Source organism: Aethina tumida, chromosome 2, assembly GCF_024364675.1.
Source record: "Aethina tumida isolate Nest 87 chromosome 2, icAetTumi1.1, whole genome shotgun sequence".
Taxonomy (NCBI): domain Eukaryota; kingdom Metazoa; phylum Arthropoda; class Insecta; order Coleoptera; family Nitidulidae; genus Aethina; species Aethina tumida.
The window spans coordinates 31,748,982-31,773,112 of record NC_065436.1 but is presented as its reverse complement, the minus strand read 5'-3'; the positions used below and the strand labels follow the sequence as shown (position 1 = coordinate 31,773,112).

General features: G+C 31.6%; 7 protein-coding genes across 8 annotated transcripts; 1 reads left to right on the top strand and 6 right to left on the bottom strand.

Annotated features, from left to right (window-relative positions):
* Positions 1-393: 393 nt before the first annotated feature.
* Positions 394-1,442, bottom strand: LOC109600435 (phosphatidylinositol N-acetylglucosaminyltransferase subunit C). Its single transcript, XM_020016585.2, has one exon. The coding sequence runs from the start codon at positions 1,261-1,263 to the stop codon at positions 415-417; it is 849 nt and encodes a 282-aa protein (XP_019872144.1). The 5' UTR covers positions 1,264-1,442; the 3' UTR covers positions 394-414.
* Positions 1,443-1,567: 125 nt separating this feature from the next.
* Positions 1,568-2,285, top strand: LOC109600436 (glycine-rich selenoprotein-like). The gene is made up of 4 exons (XM_020016586.2): positions 1,568-1,719; positions 1,778-1,862; positions 1,916-2,026; positions 2,111-2,285. The coding sequence occupies exons 1-4, from the start codon at positions 1,701-1,703 to the stop codon at positions 2,223-2,225; spliced, it is 330 nt and encodes a 109-aa protein (XP_019872145.2). The 5' UTR covers positions 1,568-1,700; the 3' UTR covers positions 2,226-2,285.
* Positions 2,286-2,536: 251 nt separating this feature from the next.
* On the bottom strand, positions 2,537-8,126 carry LOC109600434 (uncharacterized). The gene is made up of 7 exons (XM_020016584.2): positions 7,968-8,126; positions 4,110-4,307; positions 3,960-4,061; positions 3,673-3,907; positions 3,384-3,621; positions 2,781-2,968; positions 2,537-2,728 (listed from the first exon to the last, which is right to left on the bottom strand). Exons 1-7 carry the CDS (start codon positions 8,052-8,054, stop codon positions 2,631-2,633), a joined length of 1,146 nt encoding a protein of 381 aa, XP_019872143.1. The 5' UTR covers positions 8,055-8,126; the 3' UTR covers positions 2,537-2,630.
* A 452-nt stretch (positions 8,127-8,578) lies between these two features.
* On the bottom strand, positions 8,579-16,031 carry LOC109600437 (DDB1- and CUL4-associated factor 11). The gene is made up of 10 exons (XM_020016587.2): positions 15,748-16,031; positions 15,557-15,650; positions 14,722-14,829; positions 10,095-10,254; positions 9,894-10,040; positions 9,662-9,840; positions 9,270-9,609; positions 9,062-9,217; positions 8,897-9,006; positions 8,579-8,834 (listed from the first exon to the last, which is right to left on the bottom strand). The coding sequence occupies exons 1-10, from the start codon at positions 15,879-15,881 to the stop codon at positions 8,658-8,660; spliced, it is 1,605 nt and encodes a 534-aa protein (XP_019872146.1). The 5' UTR covers positions 15,882-16,031; the 3' UTR covers positions 8,579-8,657.
* A 1,722-nt stretch (positions 16,032-17,753) lies between these two features.
* LOC109600440 (ran GTPase-activating protein 1) lies at positions 17,754-20,061 on the bottom strand. The gene is made up of 7 exons (XM_020016590.2): positions 19,855-20,061; positions 19,613-19,800; positions 19,247-19,561; positions 18,495-19,175; positions 18,240-18,443; positions 18,059-18,183; positions 17,754-17,896 (listed from the first exon to the last, which is right to left on the bottom strand). The coding sequence occupies exons 1-7, from the start codon at positions 19,961-19,963 to the stop codon at positions 17,833-17,835; spliced, it is 1,686 nt and encodes a 561-aa protein (XP_019872149.2). The 5' UTR covers positions 19,964-20,061; the 3' UTR covers positions 17,754-17,832.
* Positions 20,062-20,348: 287 nt separating this feature from the next.
* Positions 20,349-21,839, bottom strand: LOC109600444 (ubiquitin carboxyl-terminal hydrolase). 2 transcript variants are annotated; one of them, XM_020016597.2, is made up of 7 exons: positions 21,532-21,839; positions 21,460-21,471; positions 21,282-21,410; positions 21,082-21,227; positions 20,870-21,029; positions 20,689-20,820; positions 20,349-20,631 (listed from the first exon to the last, which is right to left on the bottom strand). In XM_020016597.2, the coding sequence occupies exons 1-7, from the start codon at positions 21,562-21,564 to the stop codon at positions 20,542-20,544; spliced, it is 702 nt and encodes a 233-aa protein (XP_019872156.1). In that variant the 5' UTR covers positions 21,565-21,839; the 3' UTR covers positions 20,349-20,541. The 2 variants fall into 2 exon arrangements, with proteins under 2 accessions (XP_019872156.1, XP_049819928.1); XM_049963971.1 differs by lacking the exon at positions 21,460-21,471.
* A 1,062-nt stretch (positions 21,840-22,901) lies between these two features.
* On the bottom strand, positions 22,902-24,080 carry LOC109600446 (leucine-rich repeat-containing protein 59). Its single transcript, XM_020016599.2, has 3 exons — positions 23,915-24,080; positions 23,795-23,854; positions 22,902-23,741 (listed from the first exon to the last, which is right to left on the bottom strand). The coding sequence occupies exons 1-3, from the start codon at positions 24,008-24,010 to the stop codon at positions 22,908-22,910; spliced, it is 990 nt and encodes a 329-aa protein (XP_019872158.1). The 5' UTR covers positions 24,011-24,080; the 3' UTR covers positions 22,902-22,907.
* Positions 24,081-24,131: the final 51 nt, after the last annotated feature.

The following is a 24,131-nucleotide window of genomic DNA, read 5'->3' as shown; positions in this document are numbered from 1 at the left end:
TACATTTTTAAATATGCAAGTTTAATTAATCAATAATAGATTAGTAGAATAGCTCTCATAATATTTACTTGTTACTAAAACATTGTAGAGCATGATCTGCTGAAATGAACATTTTGTTCCTGATTTATAAGCTGTTATTAGTTGGCTGGAATTTTTCATTCTCACCTTCAATTTCCAAAATAAAAGTAAAGGACCACTGGCTGACATGGATCCATGCACTAAATGTGGAAATTTCTGTCTCAACCATGCTGCCAAAGAACCAGGATAGGAACCACCAAAAGCTATCCATTTCACATTTGTTCCCAAATTATAACATTTTGTTCCTGATTTATAAGCTGTTATTAGTTGGCTGGAATTTTTCATTCACACCTTCAATTTCCAAAATAAAAGCAATTTATAACAATATTAACTTTATTAAGTAAAATATACACTATCAATATCATCAACAATGGCCTCATCCCAAGGCCCATAAATATTCTCTTTAAAAATTTGGTATTTAACAAACAACAAAGGGCATAATAAATTGGCTAAAGCAATAACTGATAAAAATATTATCGCAAATAAACCAGAACATTCCAATAAGTAATGTAAATCAATAACAAACATCACTGCAGTTATATATTTATTGTTCCCTAATTCAGTCCTTAAGATTGGAAAAAGCACAAATATTTCTGTAGAAACTGTTAATAAAATGAAAGCTTCATAAGCTGATGATAATCTGGATGCCAGGCAAATTGAGGCAAAAACTGCAGCACTCAAAGAAACACTGCTGGAAACCACTGCTGCACTGACTCCATAGTCAAAGAAAATCAAATGGATAATAGTCATTAAAAATGTCATGGTGTAAATAGTGTCTGTACTTATTGTATCTGTTAGTGTGTGCAGTACTGGTGAAAACAACTGCCCAAACACCAAGAATGTAAGCACAGTTCTAAAATCATTGCCTATTTTTTCTTTGACTTTTTTACTGTGAATAACCAGGTACCAACAGAATCCTACTGTTGTAAGTCCGCTGCTCCACGATAATATAAGATTGGGTTTGGCCCATTCATTTACCATGTAAAAATATACTAGGACGAATGTCACTACATTGCAAATCTCTTGGACTAAAATCGTGGCCCCTGATATGGCTTTGAATAATGATATTTCCTTATACTCGATGTTCTTTTTCAATTCTCTTAGGAAGACTTCTTTATCGCTGTAATTGTCGGGATAACCCTGATTTTCGTATAGAATTTTTTTCCATTGCCTTCTGAATGTCATTATTTCGATTACGACTAGAATTCCACAGACTTTGGTTTCTATGATTTGGCTCGAACTTTCCCATCTCACAATTGTACTATAACAGTCTTTAATTTCTTAGTTTATACATGTTTATTAATTTATTGAAGTGGTGAGAAAATTAGGTTAGGTGTGTCATAGTACTAGTGACCCTCAAAAGGCAGATAAATTAACTTAATAATATTGTTAATTATTTATTAAAACTGTTTATAATTGAGGTATATACCTACAAATTGTGCTAATTATCAGATTAGCGACATTTTTAATGTATATACTTTGGAAAAAGATTTAAAGTAATAAAAGTAAAACATAAATCTGACAACAGTGAGTGAGATAATAGAAATCTGACGTGTATTCTCTATTATGACATTTATACATACTGTAAACATTCTTGAATCTAAATAAATTTTCTAGTGATAATGGTGTACGTTTCTAAAGGTAATCAATAAAACATTCATAAATTAACCAATTAATAACTTAAAAATATAATTTTCAGATGGATCTGTTGCTAACAGCCGTCCATGGAGTATCGGCAGAATTATTGATATTTTCTATGGTTTTTTTGCCTTTATAGTTTTCTTGTAAGTTTTCTTCTATTCAAACATTCCCATTATAATTAAATACTCTTTTGCAGCTTTAAGAGCCTTATAGGAATGGATGTAAACAAACCAGAAAGAGGAAGTTGGTTTGGAGGAGGCTCACAATTTAGAGGAAGCGGAGGAGGCGGAGGCGGAGGCGGATATTGGTAAGTCAGTCCTAACCTTGATCCATATCTGCTGTATAAATAATTTATTCACTTATTATTGGTATAAATACATATCTATTTCAGGCCTGGTGGTGGCGGAGGCGGAGGTGGAGGAGGTCCACGTATACGCACAATGAAGGATATTAATCCGCCAACTGTAAATGGTGGCGGATGCCCTGGAGGATCTTGTGGGTTATAACATATTTGGAAGACTTTTTTAATGTGACTTGTTACTTACTTAATAAATATATTTATTGTTTTTATGTAGATACTCTAATCCTAATATCACATCCCAATTGTATAACTTTGGAAACTATAATGTATAATAAACATTTGATGCATCAGAAAATAAAACACTGAAATCGTTTTATAATTGGTTGTAGTATAATTTTCAATGGGTAAGTTATTAGTCAGGTTATTGTTTTGGTTAAAACCTAATTAAACCAGTTTAACAGGATATTTTTCAATATACTATAATTATGTTGTGGTAACAATAAAACAAGTTTAATCATAATTGTAAGTTTTATTTAACTATTAAATAACTCATAATAATGTCTAGGTATTTAAACGAAACTGTAATACCTTCATATCATAACTGCCAAATTCAATTTTTGAGTACCAGTGGCAAAACCACCAAAGGTTCGTTCTTGGTCGGATTATCTGCGTACAAAGTCCATGTTTTCGCTATACAATCAAATATACCTACAAATCAACCATTAAATTTCAATTATTTGTCAGTGTTTCAATTACTGACCCACTGCAATAGTACGCACATATCCAGAATCAAAGAACACCCTTTTATTTTCACCGGCATCTTGTCCCAGCATCTGAATGACATCATTTTTGGTCTTCGGAGTACCGTACATTTGGAATAGGTTGTGTCTTGATTTGCTACTCTCGAGCATCGGTTGATTGTTTTGTTCTATTTGCATTCGTAAGTACCTACACATAAAAGAATTATTAAACATTATTATGTTCTTTTCCTTAAGGGAGCAACTTATTGTTACATGTAATATTACGTAACCGGCAGTAGATTTAAATGTGAACAAAGTATTGATGTTATAAGCGGATCTACATTCTATCAAGTGTTTTTATATAATTTATATTTGTCCATTAACTAAGAGGTTCTATTGTAATCAATAGTTGACATCTGATCACACCTTCGAACCACTTACCATGTTAATATATTCCGAAAGTAACTCCAGCAAAAGTATCCTATTATTACATACACCTAATAATTACTGGTACAGTTCTTGTAACAATATTGTCATCCGCATAAACAAAAATATTATATGCGTGTATTATTAATATCATTTCTGTTGAATAAATAATAGACTGCTAAGCTAGAATCACTTACATGTTACAATGTATGCTGTTTTCTCCTGGACTAGCCGTGAATATATTCAGTTCGGACTCGTTGTTCTTATCAGTTGGAGCCATTTCCACATTGTGGAAGAGCCGATCTCCTTCTTGTTTCAGGAACGTGATGTTAAATGAGCAACCGTCTGCGGCTCCACTGCCGCAATCGCGGATAATCTGCTGAGCTTGTGTGAAGTTTTCAGCTGACAAAAGTGCCCTGGTTATAAAGTGACGGGCTAAAAATTTGTTATTTAGCTTAAACTTTCAGTATATAAGGTACAATGTACGTGTCTTTCCGGGTTTCAAATCCTTGGCGCTCAACGTGTTGATGGAGAACACCAACCCGTGATGGTTGTAGTTCATGGTATAGCCTGGTAAATGGCCTGCGTAGCATAGGGATGTGAACTTCTCCTCTTTTACCTTCCATTTGCCTTGCGGTTTATCTTCAATTATGTGGGCTGATACGAAATAAAAGTGATTGAGAGTGTCGCTGAGGGCGTCTTCCGTGTGGCCCAAAATTTGCTAAAATTTTTTTAATGTATTAGGTTTTGACGTGTCAATGGAGTTTTCTTACCTCTTTGCTGTTTAAACATATACTGGAGCAGCCAACTGGATGTTTTACATTATCTTGAGGTAAAGCACTTAGGATAATATTGTCCATGTGTAGAAGGAACAACTAAAAATACATTTTTAGACAATTAGATTAACTATTTCAAATGTTTACTTTATGGAATGGCACTTGGGCACCATCGGCTGTTCCTTCTAGTTCGCGTATGTATTGGGGAAAGTTCTTCTTCAAATTGTTAAGGGTATCTTCGTAAGCTTGTCGACCAGATTGCGTTTCGTAAGCAGGCAAATACTCTTCATTTAAGGTCTGGCAATTTGCTACAAAGTTTTGAATGAGGCCAGAAAAGGTTCTACCCTAAAATAATTAAAATTGAAAGTAAAATTTTACCTCTTGTGGTAATTGTTGTCATGACGTTTTAAATTTCGTTAATGAGGATGTTGCAACAATTATACAATGTTCACAAGCATTAAATTGAAAAATAGAGTTGCAATTACCTAATATAGTTTACTATTGTAATAAACAACTGAAGTTACAAATATAAGACAGTATATTTTTTAATCACTTAATTTAAAAATGAGTGAAATGTGTCACTGTTAGCTTGATTGTGAATAATAGCGTTTACGTAGTGCACATTTATTGATCTAAAAAATTAAAAAAATCCAGTTATAAATATGCATGACTTCTACTTGTCTATCTCGATAACCCTTGATTATATGTTTATGTGCCTTTGGAATTTACACAACACTAAAATGGTTAATGTATCAAGACATTTAAAATCTTAATTGTTCTGTATGAATTAAAAATTTTTTATTGAAAATTCTTGCAAAGAAATTGATACATTTAAATTTATTATCAATAATTTATATAAATAAACATTTTTATGATTATGTCCGTTAATTTAAACCATAACTATATTTGTAGTAAATGTTTATATTATAATTATGATCACATTGTCGATAAAACATCAATAATATGAACCTAAATTAAAATGTTTGACACAGATAATGGAATCCTAAGAAGGTTTTGATCTTATCCCAAATCCTCGAAGAATATAATAAACCTTGTCATAGAAAATAAAACGCGTACAATTAATTATTTCGACACTTGTTTCTAAATACATTACCATTTAAAACAAATGCAATTCTGTAATTCTTCAGTGATCCTCTTAAAGCCTTTTGGTATTGGAACCAGATTTTTGATATCAGGGACAAGTTAATTAATTCCAAATAACATCAGTTAATAATAGCATTATTTATTATTTAAAGAGTTGTGTTTTAAACACGTTATCTAACAAGAATTAGAGTGCAGTATTGTTTAATTAAATTTGCTGGATTAAATCGTACCTTATAATTAGATTATAGCAGACTATGTAGGTCACAATAAGATTAGCAGTCGTATAAAATTTTACTTGTTTGTTTCGTAAATGATGTTTTTGTAAAATTTGAATGACTTGAAAGTATCTTATATTAAATTTCAACTAAAACTATTTTAACGTAATTCGAAGCTTCGTAATCCACAGAAAATTGCAAACCTTCTAATTTAAACGCGAATAACGGTCCCGTATTTCCTGCTGGAAATTTTTACATAAAATTCTCGTCTTAGGGCAAGACCTTGGACTATTTAAATCACTTGGAGCGTCTAATTAGTTTGTCCTCTTTAATTATTAAATATCCCCATTTATTCTAATATTAGAAGGGACAATTTGTTGGTAACAAGGAAATAATGTTTCTTGAAAAAGAGAACTATTGCCCGGAAACCTTCAGTTTATACAAGAACTCATATTTTACTTCCAGGTATTTCTATTAAATTTTGAAGTAACTCCTTGAACAATTTGAAGTAGTTGAAGCGAATAATGCGAGCATTCTATTTTTCGGTGCGATGTATCTAGTCGTGTATTTTAAAATTTTAATTACATTCTGGTATATATAAAAGTAATTCTTTTACAATTGTTCCTAAAATTAACTTGAAGCATGTCAATGATTTCTTTGTTCTTCTTTATCACTACAATCGCAATGCTTGAATAAGAAACCAGAGTGATTTTGTCACCCGGAAGTTCGTTTCCAAAGATTTATTATTTGCGATTGGAAAGGGAGATTCGATTCGAAAAATTGCAAGCCTTCAAAATGTTGAAAAACGTATCTATTCCCTGTACATTTTAATAAATTGTTCACATTTAGACATATTTTCAACGGCTACCTTGAACCAAATATTCGATTCTAAAAGTGTCATTTACAAAATTTGATCTGATAATTTTTGCAGTGGTGGTTACGTATTAAATTTGCCCTAAATACCATTAAATATTAATATCTACTAATTTATTAAGTAAACAGAACATAAAAATAATAAGTGTATTTATAAATAAAAACAATTGACACGTATTTGTGACATGTGTTTGCATGCATCGGATTACAGTAATAAGCCACATTATACAGCTTATAAACACGTGTTGTGTTATTAAAAGAAAATTTATTTTATGTTTTAGTTTTTATATTATATATTTATTTAAATGCATGGGATTGTTTTATTAAAAAAATGGTTCTAAAAAATTTTAATTGTGATTTATAATTGTTTTTAAGAAGCACAATTAAACGTAAGAAGAAAAATTTTAATATTCATAGGCCAGGAAAAGAGAACGCATTGCGTATGAAAAAAAAAAGATTAATTGAAATAATATTTATAATGAATCAATTTGAATGTCACTTGATTATCATAATTATGTTATACTTAAATGAATGAATTTTCTTATACTTGTACGTCTCTGTCTATTGTGCATAATATTGTTCTTCTATTTAATTTTCGATTGGAAGAAACTAATTTATTTTACCTATTTTGTAATAAGTAAGAAATTAATTTATTATACAATAATAGTAAAATTTGCAAATGGCAGCATAACCACAGATATTCAAATTATAATGTAATTAATATAATTTATGAGAATTAATTTTGTATGGTATAATACTACAATTTAATAAACCGCAACTGCAATTAAATAATTCTGTAACATTAGATCTAGTTGTTTTTTTAGAAATTATACTATTTAATATTTTGGAATCTAAATTTTAAGAAATACCAAAATTAATTGATTTTAAAAATGTTAGACGACCCTATTTTAAACTTCTGACAAATTAACAGTTAAGCTCATTTACAAGTTCACATTTTTATTATGTTGAAGGCACAATAACAAGAAATTACAATTAATAATTTTTAAATTAACCATTGAAAAACAAATTACAAATATACCTATTGTCATGGGACAGTCATTACCATTGCAAAACATTTTTTTTAAATTGTAATGCTCAAATAAAAGTATTAGTAATATTCAGTTTATTTGCAAATTTTTAAATTAAAAATAATATGAATTATAATAAATATTCTTGTTTTATATGATAAGATTTTTTAACTTTTGATGACAAATGAATTTATTTATTCATTTATTTTCATTAGCTTGGCAGTACGTACATATGTTTGTTCAACATGATAATTATAACAAAAATAAATTTTTAATTAATTCTATTTTGTAGTAATAAATTTGTTATTAAATTTTGTAATTATATTTTAAATAATTATTAAATCTATAATGTCAAAAAAACAAAAACTGAAATTAATTTAATGTGTGACATAAGATTTATCTTAGTCAATGTGAATTGAAAATTGTAAAATCGGTTGAAAATGAATGAAAATTTTCGTTTTTATGGTTCTAAAATTAATAATATCCGAATATAACAACAAAATAGTCAAATATTATTGTTTGTTGCTAAAACTTATTATAATAACAGACACATTTGTTTTTATTTAGTTCAAGTAATTTAAACAATATTATCATTAAACAAATAAAACATTAATTCAGTACTGTTCCATAGATTAAATTAGTAAGTATACTTATTCACACCTGTTTGAATTATAAATACTAAATATAGTTTACAAAACATGTGTTGTTTAGTTCAAAATGCACATTAAAAATCGCATAATAAATATAAGATGCCGCAAAACAAATTAATAGTTACATTAACATACCACATCGTATCCGACTTCGTAGTGGGTTCCCCGTGTATAAACAATAGGTATGCAGTGTCTCCTGCCGATGCTTTCAGTTACAGGCATATTTCAAGTTTTCAGTGCACCACCACCTACACAAAGCTAGACGGCGATTATACGTCGACGTTCATTCGTTTCTCGCATATAAACTGAATGATAAACCCCCCCACTTTTCCAATAACGCGGAGGATCCCGACATTGAGAATTATTGATAACGCATGAATTGTTAATTTGCTGTCCCATTCATTAATTACATAAATATTGTAACGAATTTGCGTGTTCGACGTTGTTTTTGACAGAAAACGATTGCGTCTCGACTGACTGTATTTTTAAAATTATACTATTGTTTTCGTTTTGTTGTTATTTTAATACTGTTTGCGTTCTCGTATCAAATATAATCTTTCTTGACATGTTTAATTACATGCACAAATTCCATCAACCGACATTTCAATCAATGCATAGTTAATTGGTATTTGATTTTTAAAAACTTATGCGTACTACGTCATATAATAAACATAAGTTAGTGAAATGTAAAATTGCAGACATTAAAAAATTAAATCGATTTCAAGGGTAATAAATAAAACTAAATCTTTTGAACAATATAAATAGTTTTTAATATAAAAGGTGTATTAGCTTAATGAGCGTAGCTGCACATAACTATTAAATTAGTTAACAATTGTGATTGCGACTTTCTCTCCTCTTCCTGTTGGCTAAACGGACGCTTCTGCGAAGAGGCACAAACTGTTTACAGGAACTCAGATAGTCGTCCATCAAGTTTATTTCCTTTTTCCTCTCTTCCGCAATGTCTTGGTCCACGTATATCCATTTTCCAACCAAGCCATCCCACTTTAAACAATAAGTAATGTATTATTATGTACACAATTTTGATTATATTATTTGTAACATACCCCACAACTTAAAATTTCGTTTCGAGTGGGATGCCACGAAACGTCCCGCACGCAGGATGCGTGCCTGTTGTTGTTATTCTGGACCATCTTGCCAGTCAGGGAGTCGTATACTGTAAATATATGAATTTAATTTGGGGTAATTTACCCAAGTTTATCGGGACTTACTGACTACACGGCCCATCCCACAACCCGTATAGATGTACCGCTGCCCCGTCGTTTCTACTGGAGAAAATCTACATCTCACTAGCGTCTTAATCACAACATGTCCTCTGTACGTCATAACCGACGTATCGCCATCAAGCTTATTCCTATATCCAAACACTAGAAAAAATTCATGTTAAAACTGTTATAAACAAAATTTTATCCTACTGACGTTTTTTTGGCACCTCCTGCCATCTGTAGTCCCATGTTTGATCCTGCACCACCTTTAGGGCGGCGCTGGCGGCGCTCTCGCTGGAGAACCGCCGTATGTCCCACAGCTTGATGCTCTGGTCCTTGCTGTTCGAGATCAGGTGGCGGCCGTCTCCACGCGAGTCCACGTGGGTCACCCCGTCCACGTGGCCGGCGAGGCAGCCGACGTGCTTGGGCCGGGACTCGTCCAGAGCACGGCGATCCCAAACGCGGACCATGCCGTCGTCGCCGCCACTGTAAATGATCTGGCAGCTTTCATCTGCGAACACCACGCTGTTCACGTCGTATTCGTGTGCGGGAATCTGAGAGCAAACTGTTTTGATACACCTCGAATGTTATTTTATTTGTCTGTACCTTTAACGTTTGCGAGTGTCTTTGCCTGTCGTAAATGTAGATACAAGCATCGTTGGCACCCCCCAGTAACTCACGACCATCCGCCGAGAAAACCACGGAAAATATACAAAATCTCCTGCCCGAGTCCATGAGACACAGGGGTTCTTGCTCAGAACTGTCGTTCACCGAACACAAGTGCACTAAAACAAATCAAATTAGTCCACGCGTAACATTGTTGGGAATAAAATTGTACAGGCAGAAGACCAAGTGGAGTAAACGAAGTGCTGACGATCGGGACTGAAAGCCACGTCAATGATACTCCATCCAACGTCTCTCGCTCTGAAAGCCTTCATTAATTTATAGGAGGGCACTTCCGAGTTATAGATTCGCAAGTGTCTGTCTGAAAATTACAAATCGAGTTTACACTGACAATTAACCAAGGAGGCGAAATTACCTTGCGACGCTGTGATGAATCTGTTACCGTCCTTCGAGAATACACCACAAAATAATTTCCCGATAGATGTATCTATTTGTTGCATCTCGTTTGGTAAATATTTATTAGTTATACTGCACCTATTACCATATGAAAAATTATTGGTTGCACAAGTTCCATTCTAAAAAACATTTATTTATATCAATTATTAATTAATTAATTAATTATACTAGATGTACTATATACGTAGAAATAAAATATTTAATTTAAATTTTTAATATGTCCAATATTGAGCTTAAAAAATTTAAATAATAATTTAAATTCAAAGAAATTATTTTATTTATCTTATTAACAAATAATTTGTTATATTTAAAATATTAAATAATATATATATATATATATATATATATATATATATATATATATATATATATGTCGGAGGGTTCATGTGAAACGCAAGTAGTACTATGGGTTGCATACTTATAGTACTTGGGTGGAATCAGCGGAAGTGCTAAGCAGGGGATGGTACTCGAACCGAGGGTGACGGTAGAGGAGACCTGCGAGGGCGGACAGTTAAGCTCCGTCAGGGAAGCTGCGTAGAAGTCTTGGCTTGGCATAACCGTCGGGATCACCGCGTTTCATACGACTCCTACCTAATTGTTTGACTATTAGTTGTAATCCTGTGCCTGTTAGTTCAATTACATTGTAAGGACTATTTGCGTGTTATTTAATATTCGAAATGGCCGATAATCCTGACCGCGCTGCGACATCAGAAGTGGGATCTGAATCAAGATTTGAATCAGGATCAGGATCTGGATCTGGTGGAAGTGAAGTGAAGTGGGAGTCTTTATTGGAACAACAAAATAGGAACTTTTTGGCTCTTCTACAAGCTCTGCGGCCACCGTCGAATCAGGTCAGTGTAGAATTGCCAGAGTTTGATCCGGATACAGAGAACACTGATACACAAGCTTGGATCTCGACGGCAGATATGTGCATTTCGGACAAATCAATGAGTGGTGCTCCCTTGATAATTTTGCTTAGTAAAGCTTTAAGGGGTCAAGCATCCTCTTGGCTATCAAAAGTGACATACCCGGAGATGACGTGGTCGGAATTTAAAGACATTTTTGCGTCAAGATATCATTGTCCCGAAACAACAGCGACTGTTTTTCTAAATTTCCTAAACAATAAGCCAAAGGATGATGAATGTCTTGCATCGTATGCAGCTCGCCAAATGACGTCGCTAATGACTAGGTGTTCGAATCTGACAAGAGAAGAAATTCTAGCGAGTGCGGTTCTTGCACATATCGCATCATTCGAACCCAGGACTCGTCGACTTGCGATTACCTCCGACATCGATACAAGAGCTAAACTGCTAAAAGAACTGACCGTTTTTTCTTATATGAAAAGGAAATCAACGACGAACGACCTCGACCACAACCCCAATAAAAAGCCTAAATTACCAATGGCTTCAACAATGTGTTACAATTGTGGGAAATTGGGTCATAGATCGGACAAGTGTCGGAGCTCAAGAAATAATGAGAACCAGATGTCGAGACCCAGTACCTCGAGTGGACACCCATCATTCAATGGACCAAATTCGGCGAGGCCATCGATTGCCTGTTTCAAGTGTGGACGACAAGGACACTTTGCGTCACGTTGTACTGTACCCAACCACTTAGGCGCCAGTCCGCAATCGAAGGGATCAAGTACCGAGCGTCGCGTCAACATGTGTTTGGTAAACACACCTTCAGGCACTTTAAAACATAAGGGTGAGAAGTTTTCATTTTGTTTTGATTCCGGGTCGGAATGTTCGCTCATTAAAAAATCTATATCACTTAAGCTTAATGGTGAACGATTTTCTAATGTTGTTGTTATGACTGGCATGGGACAGATGAGTATAAACAGTACCTAACAAATTTAGGCTGTTGTTGAAATTTATAATATCTCTCTTGAAGTATTGTTTCACTTTTTACCGGATTATTGTTAGCAACATGACACAATGATTGACCGAGAAATTTTGAGTAAAGGATTAGCTGTTCATATGACATTTGAGGAACTTAGCCTAAAGAAAATCAATGTAGTTAACATGTGCGTTTTAAACGATTCCTACAAAATTAATTTTCAAAATTTTGACATAGAAACTGACAAAAGCTAGATTTTCTTTTAATACGGAGAAATTTCTTTTCTTAAAAAAGTCTATTCAATATCTTGTATATCAAGTTTATGAAGTATGCAAAATTTACATAAATATCATAAAGTCATGTTTGATCGCTCTAAAGTCAGACACCAAACAAAATTTGATCCTATGTTTAGAATTGTTTTCTTCCTGATAGAGGTATTGAATGGTAATCTATATTTTTGAAGTCATTAAGTAGCAATCGAACTTATAAGTAAGCGCATGAAAAATCGTGGAAAATGCCAGAAAGTTATATTCCAGTTGAACTTGAAGGCGTTGAAAGAGACGTCAGTTTGAGTCCCAGTAGTGAGACTGTGGATTGTCTTACATGTGTCGATCTGTAACTGCAAGTGCAAAATCAGTTGGTTTTGATCATGGCGCAGGGGGCAGAGGCAATGTAGAGACGTTGTGTGTAGATGATCATTGTTTAGACGATGATTCATGTGTTTAATTGGGAATATTAACTAAGGCATTTGAATTATTATCAATGTTCATGTTTGGATATTTTGAAATAGATCTAAACAGTACCTGTGTTGAATGGAATCGGTTGTCTTATTTTGGGAAAGAGTTAATTGTAAAAATGTAATAATTATTTTATGAGTGTCTTGTAACAGATATTTATTTGGTATGACCGCATAAAGAAAATGCCAGAAAACTTTGTACCCAATGACGATGATTTAATCACTTTTTCTGAAGAAGAAGAATCAACGTAAATAATAGTTTAAATCTTAATTTTATTCATTTTTTATATTTTTATTATTATTTTATCATTGGACTGAAAACTGTGTGGACACTGATTAAGTTGAGAGCCGTCACTGGTAAAGTGGCGAAGAGATTTTATCGCTGGTTAAGTGATAATTTCTAGTGAGAGCCGTCGCTGGTAAAGTGGCGAAGAGATTTTATCGCTGGTTAAGTGATAATTTCTAGTGAGAGCCGTCGCTGGTTAAGTGGCGAAGAGATTTTATCGCTGGTTAAGTGATAATTTCTGTTGAGAGTCATCGCTGGTTAAGTGATGACGAGTCTGTATTGCTGGTTAAGTGATGCAGATCTTGAGGTTTTCATGTCCATAGATAAACTCTAGTCTTATATTCGAAAATATCGTAGATGTAACACGCATTGGGGCAAACTTTTATGCATTTGATTTGAAAGGTTGATAAAACTAACGTCTGATTGTCTGATATTAGTCAGGAAAAGCCGAATGAACTATTACTGTTTGAACTTAATTTGCAGGAAAATCACACGAGGACGTGTGACTTGTCAGAATGGCCGTGTCGGAGGGTTCATGTGAAACGCAAGTAGTACTATGGGTTGCATACTTATAGTACTTGGGTGGAATCAGCGGAAGTGCTAAGCAGGGGATGGTACTCGAACCGAGGGTGACGGTAGAGGAGACCTGCGAGGGCGGACAGTTAAGCTCCGTCAGGGAAGCTGCGTAGAAGTCTTGGCTTGGCATAACCGTCGGGATCACCGCGTTTCATACGACTCCTACCTAATTGTTTGACTATTAGTTGTAATCCTGTGCCTGTTAGTTCAATTACATTGTAAGGACTATTTGCGTGTTATTTAATATTCGAAATGGCCGATAATCCTGACCGCGCTGCGACATATATATATAGATACATAGATAGAATTTTTAATTTGAATATCCAATTTATGAAATATTAAGTTTAAAAAATTAAAAAAAGGCATTTAAATTTAAAAAATTAGACTTTAATATAAAATTGTAATATTTGAAACATTAAATTAAAAAAATAAAAATAATAATTTAATTAAAAAAGATTAAAATTGTGAACTTACAAAATTAAGATTAAAAAATTTTAAAAAAATTAAAAATTAAAATAACCATTTAAAATAAAAATAAATTATATATAATTTAAATTTATAATATTTAAAATATTATGCTTAAAAACTAATTAAATTATTATTTTAAATTTATATTTGGAATATTAAGCTTTAAAAATTAAAAAAAAAAAACATTTAAATTTAAAAATTAGACTTTTTAATATAAAATTGTAATAATTGAAATATTAAACTTAAAAAAAATAAAAATTTAATTAAAAATGTTTAAAATTGTAAATATTAAGGTTAAAAATTAAAAATAACCATTTGAATTAAAAAATAAAATAAAATATATAATTTAAATTTGTCATATTTGAAAAACTAAATAAATAAATTAATTAAAAATAAAATCTCAAAAATGTAATTCTAAATTTATAATATTTGAAATATTAAACCTAAAAAAGGTTAAAAAATTAAAAATTATCAATTTAATTAAAAAAATAATAAAAATTGTTGTTTTAAATTTATGATGTTTGAAATATTAAGTTTAAAAAATTAAAAACAAATAATTAAATTATTATTTTAAATTTATAATGTTTCACATAAGCATACAAAATTAATAATAATAATTTGAATTAAAAAAAATTATTTAAACCAACCAAATAAATAATTAAATATTTTGATTTTACAAACCTCTCTTTGAGACAACATGTTGACGACATGTTTGGAAGTTTTTGGCACTTTTCTTTTAGGTTCCCCCAAACCAGAAGCCAATTTTGTCATTGCTGAATATGAACTTTGCTGAAATAAATATTTAAAAATATATATGACACATATTAATATTTTGAGGTTAATATAAAATCAATGAACGTATAAATAAGTATAAATTATTTTTATCATTTTGATTAAAAGTATATTCCGTATAATAAAAACAAATTTTGCAACAATAGACTGGATTTTCATAAAGGTAAAAAAGTATGTTATAAAACAACCCACATAATAAAATATATCAAACAATAGTGAAATGATTAATATGTAATACATAAAAACTCTAAAGAAAAAATTAAAAAACACCAAAACATTAGTTTCTTTTTTAATAGTGCTGCATCCCCTGTCATGTTATAAGGTTTTTTAATTTTAATTCAATTATAATCAATGTATCTTTGAAAACAAAAAAAAAACAATGACAGACTTAATTTTTTTGACCGGCACTATAAATTTTATAAACAAATAAACTTTTGAATAGGTTTAGATGTTATGGTGTTATATATTAAGAGAGAAAAGTAGTTTATTGAATATAAAATGTTTTGTGTTGTTTTAAAATTAACAATATTAACAAACAAAAAGCTTTTTATAGTAAAAATATGTCTGAATAGTAGTTGACTTTTAAACATAAACAAATACAAATATAATATTGCACAATATTACTAAAATGTTAAAGATAATCATTTCGAAATGTTAACATCACAAAAATAAACAAAGGAACACATTTTTTTGGAAGGGATCTAAATATAAACATGACACTTACATCCAACTCCCTGGTGTTGGGCTTAGGCTGTTTAACTTTCTTTATGGGATTATTGAGATCGTGAAAATCGAAACCCATAATGTACGAGTGGGCGCTGAAATGAGAAAAAACAAAAAAATAATTGTCAACATCAAACGTCCAGCATCATGACAGTGATCAGCTGATTAGGAAACCACTAAACGAATTTTTACCTGTCGAATGCGCTCTCGATGATATCGGCATACCGTTGCAGAAGATCGTTCTCCTCTTCAGACTCGTTTTCCGAAGATGCACCCGACACTGAAGAAGACATATCGTCGCTCATCCTGGTGCTGCGGGCTCCCATAGGTTCAACGTGCGAAATAATTCATTGGATTCAACGACACCGCAACATGTCACCCCCACGAATTTTTACGCACTGCTCACCGTTTAAGACGGATCCGAATATTTACGTAATTAAAATTATATTCGTAAACTAACTAATAACGTTACGATAATAACATTACAAAAGTGACAATGAGGAGGTGGAAGGGATTTTCCTCGGTGTTCTGTTGTATCGAATAAGACGAATGGAAGTGGGAGCAAGAGATGGCACCATGATCAGCGCATCTTTAAATGTTATTAAAATTAAAAACATACATATTTTATTTAATAAAAGAATGTGAGTAAAACTGACCACTGGTAATATAGACTACTTAAGAATATTTTTGAAATTAAAAATAAATAATATAGATATGGCAACATTGCGATAGACGCGGTTTTGTGACATAACCTCCTGCATTCAAAATTTCAAACGGGGTTGTTTTACAGTAAGAACAGATAACGATAAATATGTAACTATGTTTGGGCCCATTATTGGATTTGTCAAATCCCTTGGATCCGTGGTGTATTACACGTACTACGCTGGTATAAAAACCGGACAATTGATTGTGAATGTCTTTCTCGCCTTAGTGACCAGTTTAGTTTTGTTGGTGAATACAATTGCATGTTTTGTCGTAATTTTGTGCGAGTCTCTGAAAATATTCCTGGATGACATCTATGGAAGCCTTTTGTTCACGTACAGTTACATACAACTGGGATTCGAAGTAATTTTTGGCCTTATAACAAACTCATTGCTGAACATTCAGAGTGCCATATATGGAACAGTAAGCAATGTGGGTGCCACCATTAACTGTTTCACATCTAATTCATTGAAAATCGTTAACAACATTGGACAACTATTGGTATCCATCAAACAGTTGATTATATTATTTGGTTCTGGAGTTTGGTTTGTGATTACATTCCTGCCAAAACTGTTGCTTGAAATAGCAGAGGTGCTGATTAATTTAGTTTTGAAACTAGCAGTGCTAAAAAACATATTCCATGAGTTTAAGACTGGCTTGGTACAAACATTTGTACAAGCAACACAATTTGTGATCGATGTGCCTTTAGAATCCCTGGCTGGACTTCTAATTGCTTTGTGCATTGGATACATATTATATCAGTCTTACATGGTGTTCTATCACTTTATTTGTGAAAGGATAACTATTCTGATATCACAAATAAAACGAATTATTAGATACTTTTACCAGTGCGCTAGCCAAAGAATGAGACCAATAGTGTACAGAAGAAATATAAGGCAGAATATGTTACAACATAGGCCACCCATTCATCCAAATAGAACAGCAGCAGTCAGATGGTCACCATACGAGACAAGAACAAGGATGAAAGAAGATCAACAGAAAACTAACCAATCAGTGGCCACTGAGCAATTAATTTGTGTGGTGTGCCAGGAAAACCAGAGGTGTATTTTGATTTTGCCCTGTAGACATGTGTGCCTCTGCAGTGACTGCAGTAATCAGATGCAATTTTATAACAATATTTGCCCCATTTGTAGACAAGAAATTGAGCAGACAATGAAGATATTTGTTTAATTTTATATCATAAATTACAGACTGTTAAAATTAATATAAAATTTTAAAGAATATTGAAAATATAATTTATTATGTGATAAAAATATGAAATAAAATGTAGTTTTTAGTTTTTTATCTTGCAGTTTTAATTATGAATTCATAATAGTTACATCTTATCTTGTTTTGAATTCAGGTATACTTATCTACTTGCTTATTGTGCATTTATAAATATGCATAAATGCATAGAAAACCTACCTTTAAGACATGGTTTCTCAATTAAATAAAATATTCTACAAGAGACTTTATTTTGAAATTTTTAACAAAAATTAATTATCAAGTATATATTTATTTGGAATACAGTAAACGTTAAATTATATCTGTGAACAAGTGCATAATTTATGTAATTTATGCCAGGGATAATAAAATTTGTTGCTTTGTAGCAAGAAAAGATCCATTATTTTCAATATCCCTGAAATTAATTAATAACATTAGTGTCATATTCGCTAAAAAACTATTTTTAATTAGGCTTTAATAAGCATAAAAATTTATTTAATAAGGAACAAATAAAATTCTCTTTTAATAAAAAAAATGTATTAAGAAAAATTATGTTACAGTGTTTGTGATTACTTGCCTTTGCATGAAAGCTTTAATGGCATCCTTTGTATTTTGGGGCACATAATTTTTGCCAAGTATTGTTTCCAATGCCTTGAAGCAACTTTCAATGTTCCATGTAGGTTTAAATTTTTTATCTTCACTCTATAAAAATATAAAAATAGTAAAACTATATTTTGAATTTTATGATTATGACTTACCTTAATCAAACCAAGATGTACGAGCAAAGTATTATTAACAATGGATGTGTTTTCAGATTTTTCTGACCAAATAAAAAGTTCCTTATATAACTGTTCAACACATTTTAGGGAAGCGTTAGCGACTTCCTTTTTGGAATCTGTGCTTAAACCTGACACCTTCATTAAAGTTGGGATAAATGTTTCAATGTTAATATTGCCAGATTTCTGTAAATAATCATATATTAAATAAATAATATATTATATTAACTTACATACCATAACAGAATTCAAGAGCAAGTCTCCACGTTTTTCTCCAAGTCCAATAAAATTATCTGCTGAGGGGGATTGTAAAAACTGGTCTACAGTAACATTTACCAACTTGGATGTATTCAATACTTCAATGACTTCATCTGCTTGTTCATTTTCTACTTCACTGCCTTCTGACTCATCCTCCTCTTCACTTTCATCTGATTCATCTTCATCATCACTCTCTTCATTGTCTTCTATGCTGGCAACATTGAATTTACCTATATCTTTCAGTCTTTTATTGATCTCCTCCAATCCATTTTCTCCAAATTGATTTGAGTCCAAAACCAGCCTCTTTAATTTGGATTTGTTGGCCACAGCTTTAACTATTTCCAGACCACCTTCTTTACTGATTTCATTGGAGTCCAAAATAAGTTCCTCCAAATTCGGATGGGCGTTTTCTAGTGCCTTGGCCAAGTAACTGGCACCTTTTGTTTTCAATAAACAGTCACCAAAATTGATGACCTTCAATTTTTGTAACTTGGGCAGAGCTTTTGCAATAGCTTCTGCTCCTTTGTGTGTCAAAGTGTTATCATTCAAGTTCAAAATTTCCAGATTTGGGTTTACTGTAAAGGCACTTGACAATGCTGATATACCTACATGGTAAATTCCATTTTGGGGCATGGCAACTTCTTCCAATGTACCAATCAACTAAATAAAATGAATAAAAAAGTATTAAAATTTATTTCCAACAATTAAGTAAATAGAAATGTTTCTCTCACCTTAAATACTTCAGACAGTGCTTTGGCACCTTCATTTTCAAGTCGATTTCTTCCAGCAATAAATACTTTTAGGGCAAGAGGTTTACCTTGTTTTTTACTGCAGTTATAGCATTCTGTGAGTGCTTCTGCCAATAATTTACCTCCAGTTATACCCAAACCATTGTTATTTAGTCTTAGTTCTTCTAAAGCATAACATGATGAGCTTTTCAACAAAAATGCTAAACCTCTTACACCAATAGGCCCAAATGCATTGTCACTTAGGTCTAGTTCCGTGAGGCGTGCGCCAGCAGTGACTAAACCATTGCCAAGGAATTCCTAAAAATGGTTCTTTAAAATCAAGCAAGGGATTTAAGTGTGATATTTTACCAAAGCCTTTGGAATCTCCTCTTTCATCCTTCCTGTAAACATATCTTTCCATAATGCTCTTTTAAACTCCTTGTGTTTCTCTAATGCTTTAGCTATGCCTTTAGCGGCATCCACACCAAGAGTATTTCCTTCTAGGTTTAAGTACTGAAGATCTGTACACTTGTTAATGTCCTCTATAATTCCTTTGGCTAAAATGCAAACAAATTTTTATCCGAGCTACTAAAAGCTTTTGCTACAATTACCGTCATCTTCATTGTTTAATTTAAGAGATTTGCCGGCGAAACTAAGGCCATTTGGTGACACACGTGTAGTTTCCAAAGCGGAAGTTAAAGCAGTTACGCTAATTGACATTTTTTAGCAATTTTTATATCCGATGTAAAGCGTGTTAAAAGGGCAGGTGTTGTAAGAAAACGTTAAATTTGAATACAAAACACAAAAGTGCGTTTAAGGGTTATGCAGTCTCGCCAATATTCTAAATAAAAGTTACTAAAATTCGAAATATACAAATTATACTACCGAATACTCGGGTTCAGAAAATTTAAAAAGGATATTAACAAACGAAACAGCCCGTAAAACAGCTTAATTTTATTAATTGAATTAAATAATGAGGTACAATAAATTCAAAGTTGATTCAACTAAAGACTGAAGACATGAAAAGTTTATGTTGATTATATTTATTCCTTTTGATGATCAGATTAACAAAAAAATATTTATACAGTAAAAATACAAATTATACTTAATTTATATATTAATATAATATAAAAAAATAAACAAAATAAAATATGTATGCACTACAAAAATAGAAAATTTTGAATGTATTAAGAATAAATAAAAACTAGACAGCAAATAAGATAATTTTAGTGGAAGTAGAAACCTCTCATATAACAACATCCAATTATCTTATTCAAAATAAAAAATATCTATTTTATCTATTCTGACGATGCAGTCAAAGCCAACACAGTAAAATTGATGTCTTCTGAATCTCTGTCTATAAATTCCTTGCAAATTTTTGCGCAATCCTAGAAATAATAAGAAATATACCATTGAAATAAATTGAACAGTAATAATAAACAAACTTCTAAAAATGTGTCATCATTAGTTGGCCCATGATTAATTGGAAACTCTTTCCGGCCGTCCAATTCGTATAAATCTCCATCTTTCTCAACGAACGATATGAAATGATTATTGACTTTTTCATTTGGATTTACCTACAAATAGATTTATAATAAAGATACAAATAACATGTGAATTTAACACTTCAGTTTGTCCCTCCATGGCTAAATCCTGATGTGCATTAAAAAGTTTAAATGCTTCTGAATTGGAATTAAATCTCAACAAAAGTTCACCTCTTTCATCAGGAGTCAATTTTGATGCCAATTCTAACATAGATTTGAACGGTCCATCTGCCAACTCCATTCTTAAAAACAATTGTGTTTATACACAATACTTAACATGATACATTAATATACCTTTCTACATTGTTTGCAATACTATGTACCAGAGCAATTGTTCCACAAGCATTAGACACAAATTGCTTCATGAAAAAAAGATTTGAGGATATTGACTGTCCCTTCTCCTTCACAGCTTCTGACTGTTTTTCAGCATATTGATAAAACTGAAATATATCATAATGAAATAAACTGTAAGTGTTGTAAGAATGGGCCCATACTTGATCACTGCAAGGGAATAGCAATATTACAGCTAGCACTGGTCGTGGAATCCAAGATAGAGCCTCACCATCTAAACCATAAACATCAACTATATTCCACTTTTCTGGTACACCCAACAAATGAAGAAACTACAATAAAAACATGGAATATTGCTGTCTTTCTATTTAATACACGCACCTTATTCATCACCTGTAATTATAAATATTCCATCAGAATTTTATTGAATGTTAGATTTCATTTATCACTTACTTCGGGGTTTGATTCCAGAGGTAACAAAGACATGATGCCAGTTAAAATTTATGGTAAATCGTTAAAATATTCAAGATTGTGGATTTTACAATTTGAATAGAAGTTGATAGCATTTATTTTTATGTATTAAATGAAATCGTTTGTGAAAGACAAGTGCAGGCTGGCCAAACGTATGCATTTTAAGGATGTCCAAAATAAATGATTTTTGAATTAAACTGTTAATTGCTATTAGTAATTAAGAAATTTGAAAGAACCTCTTCACTAGAATATGTTAATTAACAACATAATTATATGTATTAAAAACAAAATATAAATTATGTTTGACAACGTCATGAGAGAAGTTGTCTCTGAGTCAAAGATCTGATTTGCATTTATATATGAAATGATCACCTACTGCTATGCCATGTATGTACAACAATATTTTTATACTTTTTTATTGTATCACATAAAAATTTAAAGATTTATTTTTAATAGGCGCATGCGTCGGATGGTACGGCTTGATGTGCTGTTGCGGAACTGCTAGGAAAATATCTTTGAAACTACAAAAAGTACCAGATTGACAAGGTCATGTACATAGACGTGCTAGTGTCTAATAAAAATCAACTTATGTAAGTTAGAACAAGAACCTCTTGATAAATTTTTAATATTGGGAAGCTGAAAAAAAATATATTAGCCAAATTTCATGTGCTTTTAAATCACAAATTATGAAGTATTGTGCTAGTTGCAAACTCAATATTACCAGGAGGCAATTCATTATAAAGTGTTATGGTTCATGTTGGGAATGGTATCACAAAAAATACAGTGCCAAGTATTGATGATTTCATGGCATATAAGGAAGGTTTAAAAAAAGAGAAGTGGATTTGTTTGAATTGTCCAGGACATGTTGATAAGGAGTATGAACCAGAAACCTTTGTAACAACTGATCATTTGAAATGGTTTAAATTTCAAATAGGGCTAAAATTAAACAATTACTCAGAAATAATGGACAGAAAATATATTTTAAAAAACGGAATAGTCTATATGGAGGGCAGAACAATCTCATGTGAAAATTCTTATATTGTTTTAAACAAAACTGTTGATAGATTCAAGGATTCTTCATTTATATGTGTTATAAAATAGAAGTTTTATTACTTCTATTTTTTATTCATTATTATACTACATATAAGAGACTAGAAGAAATGGAACAGTACTGTAGGCGTTTTTCTTAAAAATTACACGCATTGAACATGAGAAATAATATCTAAAAATTATTAAAATTTTTTAAAAAGAATAGATGAAATGTATATGTAAATTAAACATTTATTACACTTAAAATGTATTTTTCTTTGTTCATACAAAAAATATTAATATAGGATTATTAAAACACAATATAAATTTTAGTTATTTAATACAGAATTATAAATTGTTTGTATCCTTAAGTTAACATTGTCAATTAAATCAGTTACAGCATTTCGCAGGTTACCATTGTGAACATAATTTACAAATTCCATAGTATAATTCCCAGTCTTTTGATGCACATTATAAACATGATTTGCAAACTGACTGAAATATTGCTGGTAAGTAGGAGGGCAATTAATGACAATTTTGTTAAATCCTGACTTCACTGCAAGTTCAAATTGTTCAGTTTGTTTCAGTTTAACTGAAGTTAACACAAACAATGTTGTAAAAAGAAAGAACACAAATATTAAGAGTGATTTCATTGTTGATGACTTTTCCTGTGGTTTCTTTGGTTCCGTTTTAATTTTTTCTACATTGTTTGATGGAACTTTTTCAACAGCCTGTACTTTCTCAACCTTCTCTTTATTTTTTTGCTTTTCCTTTTTCTTATTCTTCTTTTCCTCCTGTTTTTTCTGATTATTTAATTCCAATTGCTTTAGTCTCTGCCTGTTCCTTTCTTCCAGTTCTGTTTGGACTTGTTGTTGAAGCTTTGAAAAGAAACTGACCACCCTCTTTGCACAATCCTGACACTGTTTGGAATCTGAACATTGTCCAGCTACTTCAGCCACAGAAGGAACCAATGGATTGTTGTTTAAATCCAGCCATTTCAAATCCTTTAGTTTGTAAAAACTCAATGGTAGATACTGTAATTTATTTTGAAACAAATCCAAGTACTTCAGCCTCACTAAATCGCCAAAGTTTTCAGGCAATTCAGTTAGTTCATTTTTACTTAAGTCAATTTTTGTGATGTTCACTAATGTGGGGAATGTGGGCTACAACAAAACAGCTGTATTTCCAATTAGTTTAATTTATTGCAAATACTTACAGGCAACAATACTATTCTATTGTTTGATAGATCTAAGGTGCGAGCTTTTTTCAGATTTGCCTAAAAACAAATTTTGTCTAGGATGTAATATGTAATGTGTATTTTATAAAAAAGCCATACAATATCTTTAACTGGGACTTCAGCCAGATCCGACATGCTCAAATCAATTTCTCCATCCGTAAAACGTTCTTTAATATTTATTTTCTTCGGAGCCATTTTATGAAATTAAAATAAAACTAAAGCAAAGAAACTTTAAAACCGGGATGTCAGTACACGTCACAACATTTAATCCAGTGTTGCCAAATTTGACATTAATAATTTATCATGGATGTCTCGA

Bases quoted from the DNA above. Each gene is read 5' to 3' on its own strand.
- LOC109600435 (XM_020016585.2), bottom strand. From the start codon at position 1,263: ATGACATTCAGAAGGCAATGGAAAAAAATTCTATACGAAAATCAGGGT.
- LOC109600436 (XM_020016586.2), top strand. The intron at 1,863-1,915 runs GTAAGTTTTCTT...ACTCTTTTGCAG, and splicing joins TTTGCCTTTATAGTTTTCTT to CTTTAAGAGCCTTATAGGAA. The intron at 2,027-2,110 runs GTAAGTCAGTCC...TATCTATTTCAG, and splicing joins GGAGGCGGAGGCGGATATTG to GCCTGGTGGTGGCGGAGGCG.
- LOC109600434 (XM_020016584.2), bottom strand. From the start codon at position 8,054: ATGCCTGTAACTGAAAGCATCGGCAGGAGACACTGCATACCTATTGTT. The intron at 3,908-3,959 runs GTAAGAAAACTC...AAAAAATTTTAG, and splicing joins TATGTTTAAACAGCAAAGAG to CAAATTTTGGGCCACACGGA. The intron at 2,969-3,383 runs GTAAGTGATTCT...TTTTATGTGTAG, and splicing joins AACAGCATACATTGTAACAT to GTACTTACGAATGCAAATAG.
- LOC109600437 (XM_020016587.2), bottom strand. From the start codon at position 15,881: ATGGGAGCCCGCAGCACCAGGATGAGCGACGATATGTCTTCTTCAGTG. The intron at 15,651-15,747 runs GTAAAAATTCGT...TTCTCATTTCAG, and splicing joins ATCGAGAGCGCATTCGACAG to CGCCCACTCGTACATTATGG. The intron at 10,041-10,094 runs GTAATTTCGCCT...TGTAATTTTCAG, and splicing joins ATTCATCACAGCGTCGCAAG to ACAGACACTTGCGAATCTAT.
- LOC109600440 (XM_020016590.2), bottom strand. From the start codon at position 19,963: ATGTCAATTAGCGTAACTGCTTTAACTTCCGCTTTGGAAACTACACGT. The intron at 19,176-19,246 runs GTGAGAGAAACA...CATTTTATTTAG, and splicing joins CACTGTCTGAAGTATTTAAG to TTGATTGGTACATTGGAAGA. The intron at 18,444-18,494 runs GTATGTAAGTTA...GATTATTTACAG, and splicing joins TGCTCTTGAATTCTGTTATG to AAATCTGGCAATATTAACAT.
- LOC109600444 (XM_020016597.2), bottom strand. From the start codon at position 21,564: ATGTCTTTGTTACCTCTGGAATCAAACCCCGAA. The intron at 21,228-21,281 runs GTATGGGCCCAT...GATATATTTCAG, and splicing joins TATTCCCTTGCAGTGATCAA to TTTTATCAATATGCTGAAAA. The intron at 21,030-21,081 runs GTATATTAATGT...ATTGTTTTTAAG, and splicing joins ATTGCAAACAATGTAGAAAG to AATGGAGTTGGCAGATGGAC.
- LOC109600446 (XM_020016599.2), bottom strand. From the start codon at position 24,010: ATGGCTCCGAAGAAAATAAATATTAAAGAACGTTTTACGGATGGAGAA. The intron at 23,855-23,914 runs GTATGGCTTTTT...ATTTGTTTTTAG, and splicing joins AAGTCCCAGTTAAAGATATT to GCAAATCTGAAAAAAGCTCG. The intron at 23,742-23,794 runs GTAAGTATTTGC...GTTTTGTTGTAG, and splicing joins ATAGAATAGTATTGTTGCCT to CCCACATTCCCCACATTAGT.